Consider the following 12,246-nt stretch of genomic DNA (forward strand, 5'->3'; position numbering starts at 1 on the left):
AAGCAGCAACAGACCCAAATGTGTGCGCTCTATCGTTCTCACGGTGCAGCTTCCACTATACACGTGTCATCGTGTGAGTCCGTGGTAAACATCAATCAGCCTGTTTCAGTGTGCTGATGATCGTAAAATCGGATTGGTTTGTCATAAAGCCAATTAGATGTACCAGGGCGCCGACTACGTTCTAGGCAATATGATTCAGGTTTGCTCATTTGGACCTTTACGGCAAATCGAACTTTCACTCAAACGAGAAAAGCTCTGAAGTCAAACCCCATTGAACTGACTCCGCTAGACCGCAGTGACAATGCTGAAAATCGATGTGGTGATTGGTCACAACAGACAGTTTTAATGCAGCAATTTGGTGAGATTCTGTACTTATCATTTCGTTCAAACTAGTGAGCAAACAGTTTCGAACCTATGCTCCGATAATTGAGCACAGTCGAATCATATTAATATCCAGACTCGCTATGAGCACGAACAGGACAGGAGTAACACTTGGGTCAATTTTAGGCCCGTTTTAGCGTTTGTGCGACTAGATTGATCGAACCTTTTTGACCTGACCAAACGCAGTGAAAAAGAGAACAATAAAAGGAAAACTGGACACTTGAACAGGCAAGACTGTCCACGGTAAAAAGACCCACAGTTGTTGTTTGGGCGTAACCCAACCTCAGGACCAAAATTGCCGGACAGTGATGAGATGCATGCACCATCTGATTGATTCCTATGGCTCAAAGCACTACTAAAGATAGTTTAAACCTAGTGATTTATTGACCAATGGAGTGAAACTTCCAGGCGACTCGCCTACCTTGAGTTACCGCCAGGTTGGTTGTCTGCAGTATGCCGTACAGTTTGTCTTGGTCTGGAGGTATAATCTCTCCGAATGAACTACTGTGCCTGGTTCCAAAAACACATTTTGACGAATACGATCCATCCAAAGGGTTATACTTTATAAAAGCTACCCCCTTTGTTCAGCCCCTTTAGCTGGCTATTCCAGACGAGGTCACTGTAGACAGTACCGTGACTCAACACTGAAGACCCCACGGTACCGATAAGATCCCGCTCCTTACAGAGGTTGGAAGTCAGCAGTGCTGTATTCACACGTCGAGTGTGTGACTGGTCTATTCACTGACCTTGTTCAGATCAATTTATCAAACTGTAATGGGACAAGTCAGTGTTTGTTCCCAAGACCCTCATTTCTATGGGCCTAATGGACACGAGCTTGGTTGTTTGTCTTTAACGAGCTTACCAAACAGACCGAAAACCAAGCAGCGCACCGGAGCTACCCATATTCAGCAATATCGATTACAAACTTGTTTTCTACTGTTGTAGTTATCAGTCCAAAAATCTCCCTTGTTCATTCAGCTGTCATTCTAAACTGACTTTCTTCAGACTTTCAGACCCTTCCTATCCCGGTTAACCCCGAAAGTTGGCATTGGTTTTCATCGGCACTGTATGATAGAAACTGATCTGAGTAACACTCACCAGCTCAACAGAGAGTAGAATCATATTTTAGCTCTGCATGCATGAGTGCTGCCCACACACGAATTCATGTGCTTTGCAGACACCTTGGTAACCGATGCTCACTGATTCTCCGCGCATACTGTTCTAAAACTCTGCTTTTGATCGCTGGTCGCATGATCACTGAGTCGGCGGCCCTCATCCCTAGAACGCCACAGTTAATTTTTTTCTCAAACTTCTTCATTTCAAAGAAAATTATCCTTCTTAACCTCGTTGATCTTCTGAATACCAAACCAGTCTAAGCTCTTACGGAATTTCATTTGAAAAGGTTAGTAGTTAGTCGAAGAGCAACAACACCGATATTGTGTTACTAGGCTGAGAAAATCGTGTGCTGCGAGTCATCAGAGTAGTTTTCGGGGTGAAGTAAAGATATCACTGTCCAGAAGACTAATACTCCTAAGGCAAAGCAGTCTTTATCCGCTTTATCATTGATGGAGGGGCTTGCTTCTGGCCTCACCGGTTTGTTCCCGAAGCATACTTTAAGGCATCGATACAAGATTATCTTCGTTCCTTCGTTCGCTGTAACACTGACCACTCTGGCTGCGCCCGCGTTACAACTTGGCTATGTCTTGTCGTTAAGCTCCTCGTGCCCAGGGCTTCTGAGATCAACGAAGCGCCCCGTCCGTTCGCACATTTGTGGCCCGAAAGCGAGAAACGCGGAGAGCGCAGTGGTTTGTTTCCGTCACACGTAAATGTGAAGCGCGGCTTCCACACCAGCACGATGTGGGCTCCGTACCCGGAATACCGTCGGGTAGGTGAGCTATTCACCACCTGTACAATCCATCCAGTATGGAATAATCGATCCATCGACACAGATACATCCATAGAACCTTAGGTGATCAGTGTTTCCTAAACCGGCAATTTTCGGTGAAGCATTTGGTTCCACTGTACTCAAATCATAAGTGACCTCCCATTACTGATCGGGACCAAACAACGTGAAACCCAGTGTCTTTGAGTTACGCAAAAGAACAGCATAAATGGGAAGATCTGTTGAGTCTCAAGTGGACACCAATTTATCATGCAGATGAGAGACCGGTTCAACGGTGACACTCAAGTCTTCAAGCATTGCACCTTAAATAGAGAGGACTCGTAATAACTTTCGAGAAACCGTTTGTATCATTCTCAACTTCAGGGACCATAGGAAACGTGTTTATAACATATGCTGCATTTTTGTTCCCTATCAATTTTAGACGTTTGTAATTCGTACAATGCAATAATGCATGCGAAATTACGGTAATCCGTTTCGTTCCTTGTAGTCAGGCTTCTTCGCTCTGTCGAGCCGCGTACTACACCAAATACAGAAGCTGACAAGCATTTCAGACGTTTGTAGTTCGTACAATAACGGTACTCTTTTCGTTCCTTGTAGTAAGGGTTCTACGCTCTGTCGAGCCACGTACTACACCAAATACAGAAGCTGACAAGTTGATATGCATTTCAGTGGCTAACTGATTTCGAGCAAAATATATGAATCCGCCACAAAACGAATGCTTTTTCGCTAGTACAAAAGTGAATTTCGGCCAAATTATTGGATTTGTACCTAAAACAGAAGTGACAGTACGTTACAATTCACAAGCCGATGCACACCTGTATGTATAGCTTGTGTAACGATACTCCGAAGAATTCGCTGACGTCTGACTATGTAGGGCTGTAACGACATCCATGTGACCTCAAGCTATTTTCAGGTGATACGCGGAAGTATGAGAACTAGACGTCACACACGAGTGGTCGCATGACTTCACCATGACATCGACGCTAACGGTGACAGCAAAAGGAGCGATACTTGTGCTGACCAATGGATAGTGCTATGAAACCTGTGTTTAGCACACACGTCGTTTAATCAAATTCGATTTTTGAAGGGAAACAATTCAGAGATGATATAGTGTTACTACGACTGTGACAGTCGTAGTAAACATGCCAGCTCCAAGTTAGGGTGAAACTTGACTGGAAGACTATCACAGGGAACGCAAGACGATTAAACGAAAACATCAAATCGACAGTCGAATCGTTTATTTCACTACACGTTTCGCTCATTATGTTCAGTGTAACCATGACAGAAGAAATGTGCTCCTGGAGGAGAGTTTGGTCACAAAGATAATGAACATATAGCGTTCGAAGGGTTGATCCATAGCTTGGTACGGACTGAGACGAAAAAAGGAATTAAGATATCCTTCTAGAAACTATAACAAGGTACTACAGTGGCTACAGGAGCAAAGTACACGTTTGAATACCACAAGTCAACAGCCACATAGCTGCGGTCACATGACGTGAATGATGCACCCACCAACCAATGTACCGCTATTCCACGAAGCACTGATAAGGTTATCCCGTCCGTTTTCAAAAACGGCAGAGTCCAGGTTCCACAGTTGAGTTATTACTGTGTCAGCGTTTGTCCCGTCAAACGTGAACCTGATCTTAATTACAGAACCATTAAAACAGACTTGATTATCAAATCATCCCGTCCGTTTTCAAAAACGGAAGAGTCCAGTTTCCATAGTTGAGTTATTACTCTGTTAGCGTTTGTCCCGTTAGACGTGATCCTGATCTTAATTACGGAACCATTAAAACAGACTTGATTATCAAATAGTGGTTATACATACCTCTCAGTAAAGAGCAATGAGTAGAAAAGGGAATATATTGCATCCTTAAGGAGGTCGTTCGAGGATAATACAGATGTAATTGTAGCTAATGAAAAATACTGCGGGTGAGGAGGCTGCCCCTTGGGAATACCAGTCAAAAATACTTTCCTTGTAGTTGCCGTAACGGCTGCCTGGCTTTTACGACTTTATATTCAACTAGATGTAACTGGATCCCAAGAAATTTTGTTTTCAGTTCTGTGATCAATGGGATTACGTTGTTTTTCACTGTTTATATCAGCTTTGTCTTTCAAAGGCAAATACTTTCAGTCATGGCAATGCTTAGAGTACAAGTGGCGCACTTGCAGAAGGATTAGACACTTCGACAGAGTATAACAAAGAGACTGTACCCAGGGAATCAAGGCGGCTGTCTGAGAGTCGTTTTCCTCAGGTCGAAATAACCATGAAAAGCCATAATCCGGATAAAGTCGAAGGGCGTGCACTCCTATGTTGTTTAGCCGCTTCATTGCAGAAACTAATTTCATCAATGATTCAACGTTCCCCTCAGTTCCGTTAGTATTGTCATCGTTTTTTCTTCGGTCAGCATGGCCGTTGGTTATCAAAACGTTGGACTTCTTTAAACGAATGACTGGATTCTTTCTTTCGAGATATAACAAGTTCATGTAGCCGTTGTGAGCGCACGCAGTATAGCAAGATGAAAGACACTCGTGCACCCAAGGAGGAATACGAAGTCAGAACCTATGATGCAACAGTTGCGAGACGTGTAAAGTCGCCGCTTGTTTCTGATCGACTCATCTAATGTATGGTTCAGTTGATTTTGGATCTTCGTGGCTATTTTTACTATGAATGTCAATACCACGGAGTGTTCCCACTGCTATCGTCATAAAGCAATCGAATGAACTGCTGCGGTGTATTCCCAAACCTATCGCAAATCGGCACTAGCAGACGTTTTAGAAAATGGATTGTGGGCAAGTTCAGGGATCCGCGAGCACAATAAATGAAACAATCGGTAACTCTAGACACCACTTGAATCCACTCCAAGGAACGTAGATGTTTAAGAGTGTTCACTCATGAATAGTTGGAAGACTGATCCGTCCATGCGACCACCAGCTAAGAAGTATGGAATAACAACTGCATGCGGACCAGTTTCATGACAACATCACTCCTTTTTCATTGAAGAAGCAAAGTTATGGTGAACTCTACATTCTGGCGTTTAACTGAACGTATGATAAGTATCCTGTATACATTAGATCTTTACATTAAACCTTTTTACATTCTTTTACAAAATCAGATACAGTCAGTAGCGACGAACGACTTCGCGGACAAAAACTCTTCTCCATAATCTGTCGTGATATTTTTCTTCGTTACGTTGGCTAGATGTAACTGCAGTCCCTGTGTTGCAGTGGATGAGTTCGCTGTACCTAGTCTGTCCGACGTTCATAGCAGAACACTCATCCAGTCCACAAATCTGCACACACCCCATTATGGTCAGTCGTACTATCAGGTTCTGTCAGTTGACATACGTAGTTGTTATGTAAGTTTCGTTTCGAGGATCACAGTTTTCCGAATTCACATGAGACGATACATGTGACCGGTATATCGAAGCTCTAGAGGTCACGATGGAAGGCCCATATTTGACTCAAGGACAGTGACATTCTAGGCGGACTAAACACATTCACTAGCCAGCTGACGCACTGAAAACTAGGTTGAGCAGCTAAAACTACCAAGAAATTCTACTTAAATTTGAAGATGGGTGAATAATGAAAAACGGACAACAGTCGTTGGCGCTTGGATATGGATATGTTCATGTGACCTTTAGTCAGTCTGGCCACGAAATACGTCCTCGCAGGTTATGCGGACGTGTGTGGTTATTCAAATCCAACCATGAGGGGAGGATAACTGCTGGCATGCCAATGAAGTCCTACTGCAACTAAACTAGGAGCGATCAGAGGAACAATCTGGCTGATGAACGAAAACCGCCCAAATGAGCTTTCGTTCATCCAATAAATTCAGTCAGTGCCGAAAAGCTGAGAAGTACCGTACGGCAGTTTCATCTTTTCGGGATTCATCAGGAGTGTGCACGTCACGAACCTCCAGAGACAGGTTCGAACTCGTCACCCGACGGATGGTAGTAGAAGGCAAAACTATTCGGCCACGAGCGGCTGTTTAGTGGCACGCTTAGTTAACACTCTGACAAACAGAATATAGTGCTACCCATTCTTCAGTCACACGATCACATGTTGAACGGCCTCTAAAGTGACGACTTTTCAGCTTCTTAGGAAGTGCTAGTAAAATGAGGAATTATTAGAATTTTCAAAGGAACTTTAGCCCTGTCACTCAAGGAGCCACGTATTCCGCGACCTTATGGTATGATCGCGTAACTGAGGGATGAGTGGCGCTATATCTTGTTCGCATAAGTTCCAGCTAATCACATTGCCGATCAACCGCTCCTGGCCAGATGGTTTCCTCTTCAGCTACTAGCCCGAAAGGTCGCCGGTTAGAATATCTCGGGAGTTTTGTGAGTTCCAACCTAGCAAAAATAAAACAGCTACACAGAGCGTCTCAGCTTTTCGGAACAGGTTGACTTCACTTACAGCTCAATCAAGGTCTTCCAGATCTGCTAAGACTATCAACAGACACTACTGAGAAAAGAACTAAAGAAATGATTGCTCCAGAGTACGGGTCAGTAATGTGCCGCAAACACAAGATTGAATGATGCATAAGTGCGAATATGTCGGAGTAAAGAGGAAAGTAAACATTCCCCTTACTGTTATGGTACTACTATTCTGTAAAGAAGTGTTCTATAGATCCAGACCTATTCTTCCGAAGGGAGATGTTCTGTCTTGCTTTTCGGAAGCTTGAGACAACCATTGCCAAATATTGAATAATTTGAGTCACGCAAGACATAGATAGAAGGGCACAGTTCAGAAACAGAGCGCTCGATTAGTTTGTGAATAGCCGGAAAGCCACTGGGTTGCTACTTCCTGTTGTAATTTTTCATTCCACAAGATATGGTTGTCAGTCCTCATGTGGAGAGTCTGATTAAACTGATACTCGTTTGCTCCTCTTCCCCTCCAGAGACTACATTTCTAATTCGCTTCTATTACCTTTGTTTTTTTACGATTTTATGTTGAACTGTTGGACAGCTCTCCAATGGACAGACGTGCCGAGCTGAGTGATTCCATGCGGATTGTGGTGGGATTCGAGTGTCTGAATGATGCTATGTGTGGTCAATAGTCTATGGTTGATATGCCTTCCTACAACAAGTCGGTTGACATCAGTTGCCCATGCCAGATTTCCATGGTTGTCAAAGAAAATAGGCTCAAATAAGAGCTATGTCGAAACCCACAAACTTAATCCAAACTGTATAGATTCCTTGGACGACTGTATACGAAAGTATGCCAAATTGTACCAGATGAAACGTGTAAGCTCGGAAGAGTGGATGAAGCTGACAATAGAGACGACCAATTTAGACGCGAGATTCGGCTAGGGAAATCTATCTGTTGGATTCAAGGTGTGTCTGAGTGCGGATGAAAGGCGACAAGAGGTAAAAACAGGGGAAGGTTAATTCCTTAAGATAAAAATGATTTACCAAGTTCAGGAGTGCAGTTCCTGCTATCGAAATCCCCACTGTCCCCGAGAATAAATGCTCATGGCAAGTGGTGACTGCGGTTTGGACAGGCAAATGGTCAAGTCTTGAACACGACTACCAGGGAAGAGAAGATCTCACGCTATCTGGTCCTAGACACGGAGCATTTTGAGTTTCGATAACGGTCTTGTGTGGAAACCTAGGCATCAGAATTTAACTTACCCAGTATAGAAATTTCCAAGGGCCAAATGAAGACAGCCGACCAAAGATCACAGAACCGGGGTACTGTATGAAGCTTGATAAAATTCCGCGTCTCAGCAGGTTGCGAATTCGATTAACGTTCTAGTTCCCCAGATAAGCTGTGACTTGAAAAGTTACTGCCAGCTTACATGGTGATAGCTGGTGGCAAGCTGTTGAGGGCAGTGTGGGGGCATGCTACAGACACACTATTCATGTCCCCGATTCGTTAATGTTTACGCACACATACTCGTGAAAGCAACATCTCCATTACAGAGAAAACCAGGTGCCCGTGTGTTGTGTGAATGTCGAGTGGAGTGGAACGTGTACATACCAAGTCGTCGTTTGTTGGGAAATTGATGGGTCTCGTTTCCCAGCAAACAGCGAAGACGAACATTTTTCACCATTTTCCCACGCCGTCCGAACGACGCACCAGCTGTAAGTCCCTCTCCCAACCCAGATACTATTTCTCACCCCTTGGACATGGGGCAAACTCATCATCCTCATCACTTGTCTACGCTTGCGCGCGCAAACACACGTGCAAGATAGTGTGCGTCCGTCGCTCCAGGCCTACGTGTTTTTGGGTGCGCGCAAACAGAGAAAATAGGCGTGGGAATGGGCACAACAGATTAATTTTTCGTACAGTTTTTCCAGCGGTATTATATTCCATGCACAGTGTGTATGACCGACAAGGACAGTTGGCAAAAGTGTGGGAACGTGAAATTTTATGGCCTATGGTGTGACCTTTTCAGACGAAGCGTCGTTCTCGAGTAGCGGCTGGTTCAAACGGTTACATCATAAGTGTGGGTGCCCAATCTACAAAGGTTTTGAGGATACCGACACATTAGATGTAAACTGTTCAGTTAGAGTACCTTAAGTGCCCACCCCAATCCTTACAGAAATACAGTTGTATATTTCCAAAAGTTGCGGTTCGTTGTTAAATGCAAACGATTGTTTCATTGATTAATTTCAGTCAGAACAAAACTCTACATCCAAATCGATAAAGGCATTTTAATGTCCCGTAATGTTGCCAAATTTAGTTTTAGATAAATACAGTAATTTGCATATCATTTTGGTTTTCACAAGAGACCCAACCGTATCTCTCGTTCATGGTTTTCTTCAAGGAGAAGACAAGGTTAACGGAAACTCGGGGACTGCATCTACCTGATGAGCCCCAAGAAGAGCGAAAAAGGTCGTGGGCTGTTGAAGAGTTTTCAGCAGTTATAAGTTATTCAATCAACATTCAAAACTCCATAGGACTAAATACTTTGTGAAACAAAAGTATGAAGTTTTCCAACGTTCAAATGAATGCTTCCGTTTTTCCACCCAAAAAGGTGATAATCGCAAACCCGGACAGAATAGTCCGGGAACTCAAGTTAGTTAGCACCACACTCACGGCCTAATTTTTTTGCGAGCACGTGACTGCTACTAGTTCCGGCTCTATTCGTATTCTGTAATGATAATCAGATTGGAGAATCACTAACAAAGTCTCAGTGCATCGACTACGGACGCAAAAAAGTGTATTCTGTTTCGATCGATGCTGGGGGAGGCATTGAAATGTACCATAACACATGCATATGTCAGTTGTCATTAATGCGATTAGAGCTGTGTTCCTAAAGCCAGTGAATATGTCAACTGTAAACGCTCTGGAAACGAGTGGTTTTTCCCCCAGAAGGAAAGCGATGACTTTGAGAGCACTTATGATTAGGTCAGTTATTCAAACGACCAACCAGATTTAACATCCTGTGCTAGGCGATGGCTTCGGGATGGAATGAAATACACTTCCGAGGATCAGTCAAACACTGTCGTTACTGAGGGTTGATTTCGTCTGGAAGTAGGGCCTTTGGAGAGTGACAGTCTTTAGTGTTTGGATGGACTCAAGCTTGTAAACACCCTGGACTGAGATGTGATCATCATCATACACACTGTTGTAAGTGAAACTAATAATGAACAGTAAAAGAGTCTCATGCCTTCATTTTTCTCACACAGAACCACCCAATATTTGATTGGTTCAATTCAAATCAAATAGTCAAGCAAGTTTTCTAGGCTATGGTTGTTTACCCGCACAAATAAACATCAAAACATTCCGGTGGCACTCTACCAGCAAACTGTTCGCAAAAGCGTAAAAACTACGCACACGCTAAGCATGTGTTCTTTACCACTCATGACTAGCGATCAAAAAGGACCTTGAAAAGCTTAGTGTTTCTTTAAGCAGTATGATCTGTGATTATTAAACCCAGCTGAGTGGTTTAGTAAGCGTCGTTACCTGTTTTCCATGAGACCTACTACAAAGGAGATGAGGTTTTCACCAAGAAAGAAGCAAAGCGTTCAGCTGTAGCACCCTTTCGGTGCCTAGCTGCCATGCCACCCGAAGGAAGCACGAGGGCTGGGATACCGCCAGGTTACCCAAGCCTAGACAGGGGAAGTCGAGAGGCGGAGGTCGGATTGGAACCACGGACCTTCCGGTCAGTAAATTCGCACTCTAACCACTTGGGCCATCTCGCCCTTTCACTAAGAAAGCCTATCTGTAAGGGGCTACAGCAACGCAATGACATCTCTAAAACTACGGAGGCTTCGTTGACGGACCCTGCTGTCATACGTAACATTCCCGTACTCTTGACTGGGTATTTGAAGGAAGCAATCTTCCTTTCTTCACCGGTCAGTAATTCGCACTCTAACCACTTGGGCCATCTCGCCCTTTCACTAAGAAAGCCTATCTGTAAGGGGCTACAGCAACGCAATGACATCTCTAAAACTACGGAGGCTTCGTTGACGGACCCTGCTGTCATACGTAACATTCCCGTACTCTTGACTGGGTATTTGAAGGAAGCAATCTTCCTTTCTTCACTTCACTCTCTACCTAAAACGCTCTTCGATGAAAATGCATGGGATCCCCAATTTTAGGGTTTCAGTGGCTCTGTATGATACGTATCCAACAAGCTATAGAGATTCTTGTCTATCATCCATTTCTACTGCTGAGTTAAACTAATACTTGGTACGCCCCTGGTGAAACTAAACTCAAAACTCACTTTCATCCTGGTGTTCGACTGAATCGATTCTGTCCGTTTGACTTTCGAAGCTAATTTCTGTTTTAAAGCTCAACGGTACTCCTTCTAGGTCACTTGCTGATGCTCGGTGTCGTTGTTGTTGTTGTTGTTGCTGGTGCTGTTGTTCAACTTTGCAGGTGAGAACGTTGCTGGTGGTTCAACTTTGCAGGTGAGAACCTCTTCCGAACGAAGCAACTCACTGCAGCTATCCAACATGATTTTTGCACGCATGTTTTCCTTTTCAGCCACCTCCGGTGGACCGGATCCGAATAGGTCTGTTTCAAGTAGTGAACGGAACGCATCTTCTTGACAGACTCCTGTACGATAAGTGAATCCTGACATGGTACTTGATGGCATCGAGCTAGTATCCGTTGTATGAAGTCCTAGGTACAATGGAGAGATAGAGGAATAGCGAGGTCGTTTGCCTTGATTGACGGTCGGATCTGTCCCGTACACTTCCGTCTTTAGATCAGTGAATGTTGTCGAAGGAGGGAGCAGCGGGAATTGTGTGTTCGTCAGGTTAGGATTCATCGGGATATGAAGTAGCATCAGCGGATATTTCATCCGCTAATCAGATGTCTTTTGGCTTCCAGCGTTTGGAGACGTTGCGACACGGTGCGGTCGGAACAGGCCGGTCCAAAAGCCCAACTGAGAATCGGTTTACTGGCCACCTGCAACGGTGGAATCGGATGGGTGCGCCCTCTTCTGTGGTACAGAGCCCAATCGCGAATGCACATGTAATGCTTTGCTCTGCTACAAACGCATGACTGTGCGAACTAGCCGATAAGTGGAGACTTACGAACGCACCGGGTACAAATATGACAGCGAAAGAGCGTGAGAAACTCAACTGAAGACAAACGATAGGCCCGCAGCTGTCCAGACCATTGGTTCCCACGGTCTCGTTCACACGCTGCGCTGTTGTCGTAGCTATCGTCGCCCTTGTTACTGTCGCATTGGTTGTGTTCAAGGCTGTATACTTGTGTGTGTGTGTGTGTAACCATTGGTTCCACGGTCTCGTTCACACGCTGCGCTGTTGTCGTAGCTATCGTCGCCCTTGTTACTGTCGCATTGGTTGTGTTCAAGGCTTTAAACTTGTGTGTGTGTGTGTGTAGGGCTTTGTGAGTGTGTCTCTCTCAACTGTCACTGTTTGTGTGCATGGTCTTGCTGAATGGCGGCTGTTCAGTGCTCTTCATAGTGGCCACCGCTCACATTGGAAAATGTGGCACAATTGTCGAAACGGACCACTCGCATGGACCCACGTGAC

The 12,246-nt window shown here is 44.4% G+C and overlaps 2 protein-coding genes across 2 annotated transcripts in view; one reads left to right on the forward strand and one right to left on the reverse strand.

Moving 5' to 3' along the window:
• The window catches only part of T265_00485 (hypothetical protein), a gene marked incomplete at both ends in the record, with an annotated part of 75,498 nt that overhangs the window by 57,274 nt on the left and 5,978 nt on the right, over window positions 1-12,246 (reverse strand). The window contains 2 exons of the mRNA XM_009164289.1: window positions 11,058-11,365; window positions 11,782-11,951. Coding sequence (XP_009162553.1) covers window positions 11,058-11,365; window positions 11,782-11,951 — 478 coding nt within the window. The remainder of the gene's footprint in view (window positions 1-11,057; window positions 11,366-11,781; window positions 11,952-12,246) is intronic.
• T265_00486 (hypothetical protein) overlaps window positions 1-12,246 on the forward strand; it is a gene marked incomplete at both ends in the record, with an annotated part of 50,162 nt that overhangs the window by 16,957 nt on the left and 20,959 nt on the right. Inside the window, one exon of the mRNA XM_009164290.1 lies at window positions 2,096-2,266. Within this exon, the coding sequence (XP_009162554.1) occupies window positions 2,096-2,266 (171 nt within the window). The remainder of the gene's footprint in view (window positions 1-2,095; window positions 2,267-12,246) is intronic.

Source organism: Opisthorchis viverrini (genome assembly GCF_000715545.1).
Source record: "Opisthorchis viverrini unplaced genomic scaffold opera_v5_5, whole genome shotgun sequence".
Classification (NCBI taxonomy): domain Eukaryota; kingdom Metazoa; phylum Platyhelminthes; class Trematoda; order Opisthorchiida; family Opisthorchiidae; genus Opisthorchis; species Opisthorchis viverrini.